At 40.1% G+C, this 13,136-nt stretch overlaps 1 protein-coding gene across 1 annotated transcript in view; it reads left to right on the top strand.

The window, feature by feature from the left end:
• Positions 1–13,136, top strand: part of SRPK1 (SRSF protein kinase 1) — an 82,211-nt gene that overhangs the window by 55,953 nt on the left and 13,122 nt on the right. Inside the window, 6 exon segments of the mRNA XM_030315357.1 lie at positions 300–465; positions 1,976–2,001; positions 2,424–2,637; positions 3,014–3,433; positions 3,805–3,905; positions 12,663–12,770. Of these exon segments, the coding sequence (XP_030171217.1) occupies positions 300–465; positions 1,976–2,001; positions 2,424–2,637; positions 3,014–3,433; positions 3,805–3,905; positions 12,663–12,770 (1,035 nt within the window).

Here is a 13,136-nt window from a genome sequence, read left to right as displayed (position 1 = left end):
AGGGCATATCGACTTTTATTCTTGGTCTTTATGTACTTCTTTAAATACCTCCAAATAGAATTATCTTTTTAACACTTGAAACTTTTTATTATAAATAAACACTGACCTTTGTTCATAGTTTACAAGTAATCTTTCTGGGGAAGTTTCTTTGTGCTTTATTAAAAATGCTTTATTCTCTGTTGAAAACTACCATATTGTTTTTATATCTTTATTTTTTTAAATGTTGTATTGTGATTTCTTCCTTCTCCAGAAAGACTTGTATTCTGTGTTTGCAAGTCTACTGCTCTATTCCCATCCAGGTGTTACAGGGTCTGGATTATTTACACACCAAGTGCCGTATCATCCACACTGACATTAAACCAGAAAACATCTTGTTGTCAGTGAATGAGCAGTACATCCGAAGATTGGCTGCAGAAGCAACAGAGTGGCAGCGATCTGGAGCTCCTCCACCCTCTGGATCTGCGGGTATGTTTTCTTTGAGGACTTTGGTCTCATTAGAAGTTAAGAGAAGTTCCTAGTTTTGTTCTATTACCAGTAGTTAAGTAAGGCACCACGCATTCCTTTAACGATAGTATATGGTAAGTATTTATGTGTAAGAAATAATCTCAGCCTTCAAAAGACTTTTTTAATTCTCAGTATCACTCTCCTGTAGAAAGAAGTCTAGAGATTGTGTCTTTTAGGTACAGATATTTTGTATACTTTAAAAGCTAATTCATGTTCTTGTTTTAAAATGTTTTCCCTTGTGATTCAGTGGCCATTTTTTATGTGTTTACCTCTTACCATGACGATACATGCTTGCTTATAGATCAGTGATCTGTGCAGGGGCAAGATAACTTTGCTATCAAGAACTTGAGTTTAGGCATTGGAGTGGACAGACCTGGTTTGAGTCCTGGGCTTCATCATTGGCTTGGGTGCCCTGAGGGAGTTCTTGACTTCCTTTTCCCTCTTGGCAGGAGTTCTTGGGATTAGTTCCATGCGAAAGCATTTAGTAGGGTGCCACACAGTATTATGTGCTAATTAAATGATGACTATGATTGTGATGATTTTTTTGCCATTTGGGTTATAGATTTTAATATTAGTAGTTTTATTATATTTGAGGAAGTTTTAGTTTTGAGGAAATTTAAGCTGAATTATCAGTTAACATAGGCTTTCTTTAAAAAGATAGACTAAAGAAGGGGGAAATGAGAAGTTAATTGATGGGCATAGAGTTTCATTTTTCCAAAATGGAAAAGTTCTAGTAATATTGCACAACAACGTGAATATAATTAACAGTATTGAACTGTACACTTAAGAATAGTTAAGAGGGAAATTTTACCTTGTGTGGCTTCTTAAAAAAAAATTTTTTTTTTAATAATATTTTTGAGAGAGAGACAGAGTGTGAGCTGGGGAGGGGCAGAGAGAGGGAGACACAGAATCTGAAGCAGGCTCCAGGCTCCGAGCGGTCAGCACAGAGCTGGATGTGGGGCTCAAACCCATGAACCGTGAGATCATGACCTGAGCCAAAGTCGGACACTTAACTGACTAAGCCACCCAGGTACCCCTTTCAAAAAAATTTTTAAGATTCTACCTCCCACATAAGCTAAACTAATATCCATAACATGCTGTGTAACTCTAGCTCTTGGTGCTGTGCTCCTTTTAAAACAGACCAGTGCCAAGGGGAAGAATTAGAGATGGGAGTCCTGGATGGGGGTAAGGGGGTAGGTAGTTGCCTGTCATTTTCTATTTTAAACATACATAGGAATGAGATTTTTGCAGCAGTAATAACGGAAAACCAGAAATGGGGACTTGGATTTTATCTGGAGAAGAATTTAATTTATTTAAGCTTATTTTAAGTTTGTCAACTTTTATATGCATTATTTTTTTTTTAAATGGTACTTCTACCAAAGTTGCTTTAAAACAGCAGTGTCCTTTACAGCATAAACTTATGTTGCCTGCCAAATACCAGGATTCTTACTTGATTTTCTTTTCTTTTCAGTCAGTACTGCGCCCCAGCCTAAACCAGTAAGTATAAGGTGTTTCTATGTTTAATTCTGATCTGTGGGCAGTGGGTAGGGATTTTTCTGTTAGAGATCACGGTTTGTTTAGAGTTTGAAAAACAAAATATTCCTGCGCTTCTATAATTTTTTCCAATAAATTCCCATGCATCTTTAACAAGTTTGTACTGGTGAGTCTTCTACGGACTTGAGTGTGCCTGAGAGTAAGCCAGCCCCACAGACTGATCAGAGGACCAAGATTTATTGTTAATTTTGTTTTTATTTGGTTTCATAAGAGTATCCACATTGTTTACGTTAATGAGAAACTTAAGTGCTATGTTAGGGAAAGAGTGAAATTTAATTAGGAAATATTAAAGTTAACAGTTATCTCCAACTGGGGGTAATGGATTAGCCACCTGAAGGCTTTATCTGTTTGTAATCTCCGCCCAGGCTGACAAAATGTCAAAGAATAAGAAGAAGAAATTGAAGAAGAAGCAGAAGCGCCAGGCAGAATTACTAGAGAAGCGAATGCAGGAAATTGAGGAAATGGAGAAAGAGTCGGGCCCTGGGCAAAAAAGACCAAACAAGCAAGAAGAATCAGAGAGTCCTGTTGAAAGACCCTTGAAAGAGAACCCACCTAATAAAATGACCCAAGAAAAACTTGGTATAAATAGAGCATACACAAAAATTTACTTTAACATTAATTTATCATTGTTCTATAATATAGTGGTTTCATGCATAAAACACATCTCTGGGGGTGTCCTTATACAGTAAGAGTACAGAACTTTCATAAATGGTAGGCAGGTAATATTCAAATGTAATTTCTGACTTTTCTATGGAAATGCAACATAGACTTCATTTTGCAATTGAGTAAGGATAAGAAGATCTTTGTCCTTCTATAAATAGGTTTTAGATGTTCAGTCATGTTTTTATGTCACCCTGTATAAGTTCTAGAAAACATTTTAATCTTATGGAGAAATTTTTTTGTTCTTTCACTCATACACATACACATACATCCTTTTTGTCTGTTTGTTCCTTAGAAGAGTCAAGTACCATTAACCAGGATCAGACACATATGGAACGTGGTGTAGAGGGTGGTGCAGCAGAGATTAATTGCAATGGAGTAATTGAAATCGTTAATTATACTGAGAACAATAATAAAGAAACATTGAGGCTTAAAGAGGATCTACATAATGCTAATGACTGTGATGTCCAAAATTTGAAGCAGGAACCTAGTTTCCTAAGCTCCCAAAATGGAGACAGCAGCACATCTCAAGAAACAGACTCTTGTACACCTATAACCTCTGGGGTGTCAGATACCATGATGTGCCAGTCTTCACCAAATGTAGACCAGTCATTCAGTGAACAGGACATCAGCCAGCTTCAAGAAAGCATTCGGGCAGAGATACCCTGTGAAGATGAGCAAGAACAAGAACAAAATGGACCATTGGACAACAAAGGTACCTGTGCAGACATACTTCCCCAGTACCCTTCCCTGAATAGCATATTCATGAATTTCTAAACTTAAAGTACTATTGTTTTTATGCATAAAGCTTTATGGCAGGCACCAGGTTACCTTCCGTGTGTAAATTTTTAGCTAATTTTGAACTGTATTGGTCAATGTAGTGGATGCACGGCATTTTGTTGCCCTGAAGGCAGAGGTAGGTTTTAATTCCATAAACTGAGGATGTTTTTTTTTTTTTATCTTAGAAAATTTAGAGTGTAGGTTGCCAGTCAAGGGCCCGAGTATATTACTTCAGAGAGTTTTATTAGTCTCTGGGTATTTCTGTGTTCACTAACCAGTGTTACTGATGATGCCTATTGTCTATAGGAAAATCCACTGCTGGAAATTTTCTTGTTAATCCCCTTGAGCCAAAAAATGCAGAAAAGCTTCAGGTGAAAATTGCCGATCTTGGAAATGCCTGCTGGGTGGTAAGTTAAACTTCTCTTAGTGCTGTGTGTTGTTTGTTTGAATTTTTTTTTAATGTTTATTTTTGAGAGAGAGAAAAACAGAGCATGAGCGGGAGAGGGGCAGAGACAGAGGGAGACACAGAATCCAAAGCAGGCTCCAGGCTCTGAGCTCTCAGCTGTCAGCCCAGAGCCTGACATGGGGCTTGAATTCACGAACCGTGAGATCATGACCTGAGCCAAAGTTGGACTCTTAATCGACTGAGCCACCCAGGTGCCTCCTTAATGCTATGTTTTGAATAGCATTGACTAGACTATTTTGAATAGTGACTATGAGTGAATGAGAATTTGGACTTTAATTGTGCTAAGGAAGAAAATATCTGTAGTTCTGTACCCAGATTGCCAGTTAACATTTTGGTGCATATTTTTTCACTTTTTTCTTAACCTTTTATTACGGAAAAGTTCAAATATATTTACAAAAGTAGAGAGAATGGTATAATAAAACAGTCTCCACTCCCACTCCAGGTACCTGTCACCCCGATTCAGTAATGTTCACTACTGGCCAATCTTGTTTTATCTGAATTTTTACCCACTTTCAGACTCACAACCCTTATGTTCATACTTCCCCCTTATTTTCAAAATTGGCATCTAACTTATTAATTGTAACCTTTGAATGCACCTAACATATTTTGGACACTTTTCTTTGTTAACCAGATATTTGCATCAAATTCAGTTGGTTGTGTAGTTTTCCCTAATGTACTGTAGTTTCTACACATTTTTGATAGCTCTTTGTGGTGAGCATCTTCACTCTTCAATCTTTTTGTGGTTGTCCTTAGGTTGTGTGCCACACGTAAAATTGCTAAGTCAAAGTTGGGGCTCTTTTTTTAAAGAGTGTTTTTGTTTTTGTTTTTTTTTTTTAATTTTTAATTAATTAATTAGTTTATTTACTTTTGAGAGGGAAGGAGGGAGAGAGAATCCCATGAGGTACAGAGAGAGGGGGAAAGACAGAGAGAGTATGGAGCCCAGAGCAGGACTTGAGCTCATGTGATGTGGGGCTCAAACTAAGAACTAACAAACCGTGAGATCATGACCTGTGCCAGAGTCAGATGCTTAAATGACTGAGCCACCCAGGCATCCCTTAAAGGGGTTTTGGTGTATATAGTGTCATGTTGGGTTTTTTGTTTGTTTGTTTTTTAAGGGTTGTTTTTTTTTTTTTTAAGGTTTTATTTTTATTTTTATTTTTTTAATTTTTTTTAAAAATTTTTTTATTTTTGAGACAGACAGAGACAGAGCATGAGCAGGGAAGGGGCAGAGAGAGAGTGAGACACAGAATCTGAAGCAGGCTCCAGGCTCTGAGCTGTCAGCACAGAGCCCAACACAGGGCTCGAACTCACGAACCGCGAGATCATGACCTGAGCCGAAGTTGGACGCTTAAACGACTGAGCCACCCAGGCGCCCCAAGGTTTTATTTATTTTTGAGGGAGAGAGCTCACACGTGTGTGTGCATATGCACAAGTGGGGGAGAGGCAGAGAGGAGGGACAGGATCTGAAGCAGGCTCTGCTGTCAGCACAGAGCCAGATTCAGGGCTCAAACCTATGAACTGTGAGATCATGATCTGAGCCGAAGTGAGATCACTGAGCCACCTAGGCAGCCCTATACTGTCATGTTAATATAGTTGTTTACCCAGTTAAGAATTTGGGGGAGGGCATTATTTTAATGGATAGCTTATAAAAATCTACAGTAGAATGCTTTGTGCATAAATGACACGTACTTGGAGCCATATATTGTGTAAACAGGAACGTTGAAGATTGTTGAGGCAAAAACTATGCGTGGTTGAAACCACTTTAATAGGTTTATTTATTTATTTATTTAATACTTCAAATTTCCTGTGGTATCCTGTACCCAATGGTACATACTCTAGGAGGATATCACTTCTAGAATATTATGATAACCTTTGAGAAAAAAGTGAAGTCAAGCTTAGCACTGACTGGTAAGAATGGGAAAAAGCTTTTCACAGAATGAGAATGACTCCACATACCTCTGTCTGGTCCACGCCCCCAAGGCTTCACCTGGATGGCTGCAGTAGCCTCCTGGCTCTCCGTGCCTGTGCCCCCTACACACTGTTGTCAACACAGCCATCAGAGCGATCCTTTTAAATGTGAGCCCTGGAGGCTCTTTTCAGAACCTTGCAGTGACTTCCCTCAAAATGAATGCCAAAGTCTTTACCAGGTCCCACACACCACCAAGCCAAAAACACTTACCTTCCTTCTGCCTGGAATTCTCTTCCCAAGATCATATGTACAACTCGCTCCCTCATTTTCTTCAAGTTCCTATTCAGTTGTCATCAGGGAGCTCTATCTATCCCTGAACACCTAACATAATTAGCAGACCACCACTCCAAACCCACACCACCTTCATTGTATTAATTCATGTATTTTCTCTTTCTGCCTCTCCCCACTCAATTTTTTTTCTCCATAGCACTTCTCACGCATGGTCTGATTCTGTATAGTTGTTTGCTTAATATTCCTCTCCCTAAACATATGTCCCATCACAACAGATTTGTTCACTGCTGTATCTATAGCGCTTAGAACAGAACCTGGTACATAGGAAGTGCTCAATAAATACTTTAGTAAATGAATTGTAAAAAACACATTGGCTGTGTCACAAATATCGCATGGTACGAACATCAAATGCTTGTCAGTTTCTGCCCACACTGTATTCAAGTTTCTGTGCTTTTGTGTTTAGAACACCGTCCTCCATAATTGTCTTACCCATTTGGCACACTGTTCTTTATTCTGATACAATTTTTCCTGTCACTTTTGCTACCACACGTATTCTTTTTTCTTTTGCATGTCTTTTCTCTTTTGTTAAAGTGTCTCTGTGCCAAAACGACTTTGCAGTCTTTTCATCCATTCACTCTTTCAGCAAAGGTACTGGCACGTGCTCTGAGCTGGCTACTAGGATGCAGCGGTGAGCTAGACACAGGCGTCTTGCCCTGCTGGGTCCTGCTCAGATCTCACACCTTACTGATCTCTGCAGCAGAGCAGAGATTTAATATGATTTTCAGATAGCTTGATTTCTAAAATATTCGTGTCAGTTATGCATGTATATAATTCAGATGTTAATTCAAAAATCTGTCCCTTCCCTTTGCCAAATTTTTCTCCCCATGCGACAGTATTTACCTTTATATCGCTAATAAATAACTTGGCTGTATTGCTCCCAATTTTTTTCTTTTTCAATTTTAGGCATTATTTCTTCCCTCTGGAAAATAGGACTTACGTATCACCACTGCAACCACCCACCGTGTTCCAGATTTAATAGGATTTTGGCTAGTTAATTGTTCCATGTTTGCATTATTGGGACTCTAATTCTATCAAGCATAAATTATACTGATTCCTTTTCCCTTTCTGCCTAACACTGTGTTTCATTTGCCTAGTCATCTTTGCACTACTTATTGCCCCACACTTCCACCCAGTGGTATAAATACATATACTTTAATGCATACAGATACCTCAGGCACTCTTTCAGCTTCTTGCTGAAGAGCTCTAGCTTGGAACCTGGAGACTTCATCTGTGTTCACCTGTTGGATTGCCTTGTAGGCCTGCTGCATTAGTGTCATTTGGATTTCCTTTCACCATCATCTGGGAGATCATTATTACTCTCTTTCTGTATCCCCTACTTTCTGTCTCTCCGATTTTTTTTTTAAGTAGGTTCCATATACAATGTGGGGCTCAAACTCACCTCCTTGAGATTAATACTCTACTGACTGAGCAAGCCAGGCACCCCTCACTGATCTTTCTTGGTTTACTCCATCTTTTTGGTTTTTAGTTTTTGTTTGTTTGTGGGTTTTGTTTCATTTTGTTTGGGGAGTACATGCAACTTGCAGTAGCTTCCTAAGAAAGGGTGTGTGAAACTGGGAGGGGACACCTTGTATGTTTGCTAGTGTCTCTCCTGCTTTCACAGTCAGTTGGCTGCATGTGAAGTTTTAGGTTGAACATAATTTTCCCTTGGAATGTTTGTCTTGCTCCATTATCTTCTAGTTCCAGGACTAGTTGCTGCTGAAGACCAACACCATTCTAATTCTTGATCCCTTGTATGAAACCTTTTTCCCTGTGAAAGTCTGTAGGGTCGTTATTTCACACTGTTGTGCTGGGTCTGTTTTTATACTAAGAACTTGGTATGTACTTTTCATATTGAAACTCTAGTTCTTTGGTTTTGTCTGTCTACAGTCTGTCTTTTCTTCTCCTTGGTCTCTCTTCTCTAGCTCTGAAATCTTATTCAAATGTTAGACCTCCTAGGCAGGTCCTGTCGTACCTTTCTCTCCTATTTTCTGTCATTTTCTTTTTGCTTTATTTTCTGGGAGATTTCTCAACTAGTTATTATAAGCTTTATTTTTTCTCATTTCTCCTATTATATTTTTACTTTTCAAGAGTTCTTGGTTCTCTGATTATCTGTTAGAGGATATAGTTTATTATCCTATTATTGACATTTTCTTCTTCCTGTGTGTTGTCTGTTGCCTTCTTTCTGCAGGAAAATGGGGGGTTAACATGCAGTTACACAATCACTTAATTTCCTTGTTTTCAGAATGGTGCTCTCTCCTCAACTGTGTGGAGCATCTTCCAGAGACCCCATTTTACCCATTTATAAATTTTTTTTTTTTTCAACGTTTTTTATTTATTTTTGGGACAGAGAGAGACAGAGCATGAACGGGGGAGGGGCAGAGAGAGAGGGAGACACAGAATCGGAAACAGGCTCCAGGCTCCGAGCCATCAGCCCAGAGCCTGACGCGGGGCTCGAACTCACGGACCGCGAGATCGTGACCTGGCTGAAGTCGGACGCTTAACCGACTGCGCCACCCAGGCGCCCCCCATTTTACCCATTTAGAGAAAACCTCCAAATGATCTGGCCAGGGAAGGGGCTGTTAGATTGCACTATGCCCTGTGCTCTGGAGCCCTGTTTCTTTTAATTTTTTTTAATGTTTTTATTTTGTTTTGTTTTGTTTTTTGAGAGAGAGAGAGAGAGAGAGAGAGAGTGTGTGTGTGTGTGTGTGTGTGTGTGTGTGTGTGTGTGTGTGTGTGAGAGCAGGGGAGGGGCAGACAGAGAGGGAGACACAATGTGAAGCAGGCTCCAGGCTCCGAGCTGTTAGCACAGAGCCCCATAATGGGGCTCTAACTCATGAACTGCGAGATCATGACCGGAGCTGAAGTCGGACGATTAACCAACTGAGCCACCAAAGGTACCCCTGGAGCCCTATTTGTTTAAAGGATGTTTTAAAGCAGTGTTTCTGGTTTAAATCCCACCTAATACTGCCCAACTCAGCCTTGAGGGGATATACATCACAGCGCTTCTCAGCTTTCACCTGCGGCTTATTCTGTTTTCTTGGATCCACTAAGACATTTACCAATGATCTGTTCCATCTTGTAAGTTTTAACGCTCTAACTTCTTTGCCATTCTCTCTGTCAGTTTATGCTTTAAAAATTAACACTGGAGGGGCACCTGGGTGGTTCAGTCAGTTGGGCATCTGACTTCGGCTCAGGTCACGATCTCACAGTTTGTGAGTTCGAGCCCCGCGTCAGGCTCTGTGCCGACAGCTCAAAGCCTGGAACCTGCTTTGGAGTCTGTGTCTCCCTCTCTCTGCCCCTCCCCTGCTCACACTCTGTGTGTGTGTCTCTCTCAAAAGTAAACATTAAAGAGAATTTTTTTAACAAATAAATAAAAATTAACGCTGGATTCTCTACCAAGTGGAGTTTTAGGAGTGAGTGGATATGTGTTTGTATTTGATCCACTTGATTCTTGACCTCATTTATCATTTACACCATCTTTTTAAGGCACTAATGAGGCACAAGGAGTAAAAGACAAGTCCCTTGAGCAGCATGTCCATTTTTCTAAATGTCTCACTGGACCCAATCCTAAAATGCATGTGTGTGTAAAGGCTTTCCCATACCAAGCAATTCTTGGGGCACCAGGCTGAGAATTCAACTCAATTCTGACACTACCAGAAGATCAATGAGATTCCACAGGTAAAGCGCTCAGTCCCACAAGACCTCCTTCCACTTCAGATGCCACTTGCAAGCCCAAGTTACCTGTGCTTCTGACCAACCGGCTACAAATTGGAAGCTTAACCAGCCCCTCCAAGTCAGGATGCCCGGTCACAAGTCCTGGTTGTTACCCGTACTTCTGACCAACTGGCTATAGATGAGAGGTTCCCTCAGCCCCCTCCTTGGGTTTGACTGACTTGCTAGAATGGCTGACGGAGCTCAGAAAAAACATTTACTTCACTACATTACCGGTTTATTACAAAGGATATAACAACCAGAGGAAAAGAGATGCATAGATGCTTGTGTCCTCAGCTTGGGGCCTGCCCCAGTACATATGGAAGCATTCTGGTTCCCCAGAGTGGAATCTCCCCAAACCCACCCCTCCTTTTGGAGGAAGCTTCATTACATAGACATGATTGATTAACTCATTGACCATTGGTGATTGTTCAGTCTCTAGCCCCTCTCCCCTCCCCAGAAATCAGAGGGTAGGATTCCCTCTATTCATGGTCAGTTCCTCTAGCAACCAGCCCCCATCCTTAGGTGCTCTCCAAAAGTCAGCTCATTAACATAAACTCAATTGCAGTGGAAAGGGGCTTCTTATGAATAATAAGACACCCATTTTACCTCTACAGCTCTGAAGTGTTTTCTGGAACTGAGGACAAGAGACCATATATAACAAATATGCTATTACTCTTACTGCTCAGGAAATTCCAAGAATTTGGGGAGTTGTGAGCCGAGAAGAGTGGATGAAGACCAAATGTATATGAGAAATACATTTTGAATCACCAGTACACATGAATGACCAAATATAAATGTGTCTTATAAATTACAGCATCGCAGTTGCCTGCAGTACATCCCACTTCAAACTCCATCTCTGAACCCATTGTCTTCTTCTAAAACCACTTCCCAAAGTCTCTCCATCTTGTTTTCGTCAGCAGACAGCTGTCCCTCTGCCACTAATAAGTTCCTTTTGGTTCTTCCTTACTGTCTCTCACACATAGCCACTGAATTTTTGAGTTCTGCTTATTTTTTCTGTGGCCATCCTTGGGTTTACTTTTCCCTCTCCTATTTCCACAACCAGTGATTTTCATTACCAAGCCTAAATCTGGCCACCAACCAGAAGCAATAGTGTCCTTAGATGTCCTGTCAGTCTTCTTACAGTCTTCTTACTCTCTTGTGCACTAACACACAGTGGTGCCAGATGAAATCCAAACTCTAACCTAGCAAATTAGCCGTTGGCTTCAGCAGATGTCTTTCTGTACCTTTATTGGTGATGCTCTCTCTACCCGGAGTGCAGGTCTTTTGGTCAATCTTAGTCCCTTTGGAGCTCTAGTCAATACTGGTTTTCTGTCTGAAACTTCATCTGCCTAATTTCTCCTCTTCACAAGTGCCCTTCCTCATTTTTGAATTGCAGTAGGATTGGAGAATCGTCTTCCACACTTTGTTGTTTCATGTTTTAATATTATCTGAATTTTGTTTTGTGTGTACGAATCATTCTAAGCTGCTGCTTCCTGCAATATTTTTTATTACGGCCAACTTCACACCTATACCAAAGTAGAGAGAATAGAACAGTGAAATCCGGTGTCCTGACGCTAATATCACCCAGCAGCTATCAAGTCATTGCCAGAAAGAGTCATTGCTCTTTCATCTATATACCCACTCTGCCACCCACTCGAGATTATTTTGAACTATATCCCAGGTATCTTATGTTCTTTCATAAATACAGCTTTCCAAAAGATGATTCTTTCAGGTAACCATGACACCATGGTCACACCAGTATCAAGTATTCCGTCAGTTTTGCTAGTTACCTTGGGAACATCCTTTTCGTTTTGTTTGTAACAGGATCCAAATAAAATCCATGGATACAAAATTGAGTACTATGTCTCTTAAATTGCTTTTACTTCAGAGGTTTTCCCTTCCTATGTGATTTAATGTGTTGAAGAAACTCCAGTTGTTTTGCTGATTGCATTCTCATAGTGCTTGCCATGGTCCCTGTTTCCCCAAGAATCATGTTTGGGTTTTGTGGAGGAGTGAGGGGGACAGAGGAGAATTGAGGGCAAGAGTTCTTTATAGATGGTGCTTATAAGATTCTTGAAAACTGAAGCCTAATGTCTTATTTCTTCATAATGAGTGCATGGCAAGGAAGGTTTGAATTGACCCTATATTGGTGTCATTTATTTGTTCAAGTACTTATTAACTTTAGACAAATGAACAACTTAATTTTTGTTGGGGGTAATAGTTTTCCATTTCTTAAGAAGCCATTGTTATTCCCCCATCCGTGCATCTATATTAAGGTTAGACTCCATGTTTGCAAAAATAATTTGATGTGGATGGTGTGTTAAACCAAGGTATTGTTTGGAAGTAATAGCATCAAAATGATAACCTTAAGAAACTTGGTGCTCCTGGTGGCTTAGTTGGTTAAGAGTCTGACTCTTGATATTGGCTCAGGTCATGATCTCAGAGGTTCCTGAGTTCTAGCCCCACGTCAGACTCTGCACTGACAGCATGGAGCCTGCTTGGGATTCTCTGTCTCCCTCTCTCTCTGCCCCTTCTCTGCTTGTGCGCTCTCTCTCAAAAATAAATTAACTAATTTTTAAAAATGGTATCTTAAACTAGCTAAATGAAAACTGGTTTGAGGGAAAACTTCAGAGAATTTATTTTAATCTCCATTAAGTAATTGTGACGTGTTACTTTTTAGAGTAACTAAATTTTAAAATACTGTTTCTTTCTCCATTTACTCAGCACAAGCATTTCACTGAAGATATTCAAACAAGGCAGTATCGCTCGTTGGAAGTTCTGATAGGATCTGGCTATAATACCCCTGCAGACATTTGGAGCACGGCATGCATGGTAATGTTTTTTCCCCTTGACCTTGTTATGTGGTAGCTCTGTTATGTGGTATGTGATAGCTGATACGTTACGTCACGTTACGTTATGTTACGTTACGTTACGTTACGTTAACGTTATGCGGTAGCTCTGTGCCTTGCTCTGTTTGCTGATTTTCAGTAGACTAGTGAATTTTACAAACAAGAAAATAAAACTTTTTGTGACATCACTGGCAGTCTAAATTTTCTGTCTGGAGAGGTAGAAATTCAAAAGCTAATTAAAAACATCTGGCATTCCATTTGGTTCTGCCAAACTGCTGTTGCGCTGAAGGCACCAAATGTTTCTTACTGCTGCTGGGGGTTAGGGGCTGTTAGAAACAACTGCTAAGGT

This window comes from Lynx canadensis, chromosome B2 (genome assembly GCF_007474595.2).
Source record: "Lynx canadensis isolate LIC74 chromosome B2, mLynCan4.pri.v2, whole genome shotgun sequence".
NCBI lineage: Eukaryota > Metazoa > Chordata > Mammalia > Carnivora > Felidae > Lynx > Lynx canadensis.
This window is presented reverse-complemented; position numbering and strand designations above follow the sequence as displayed.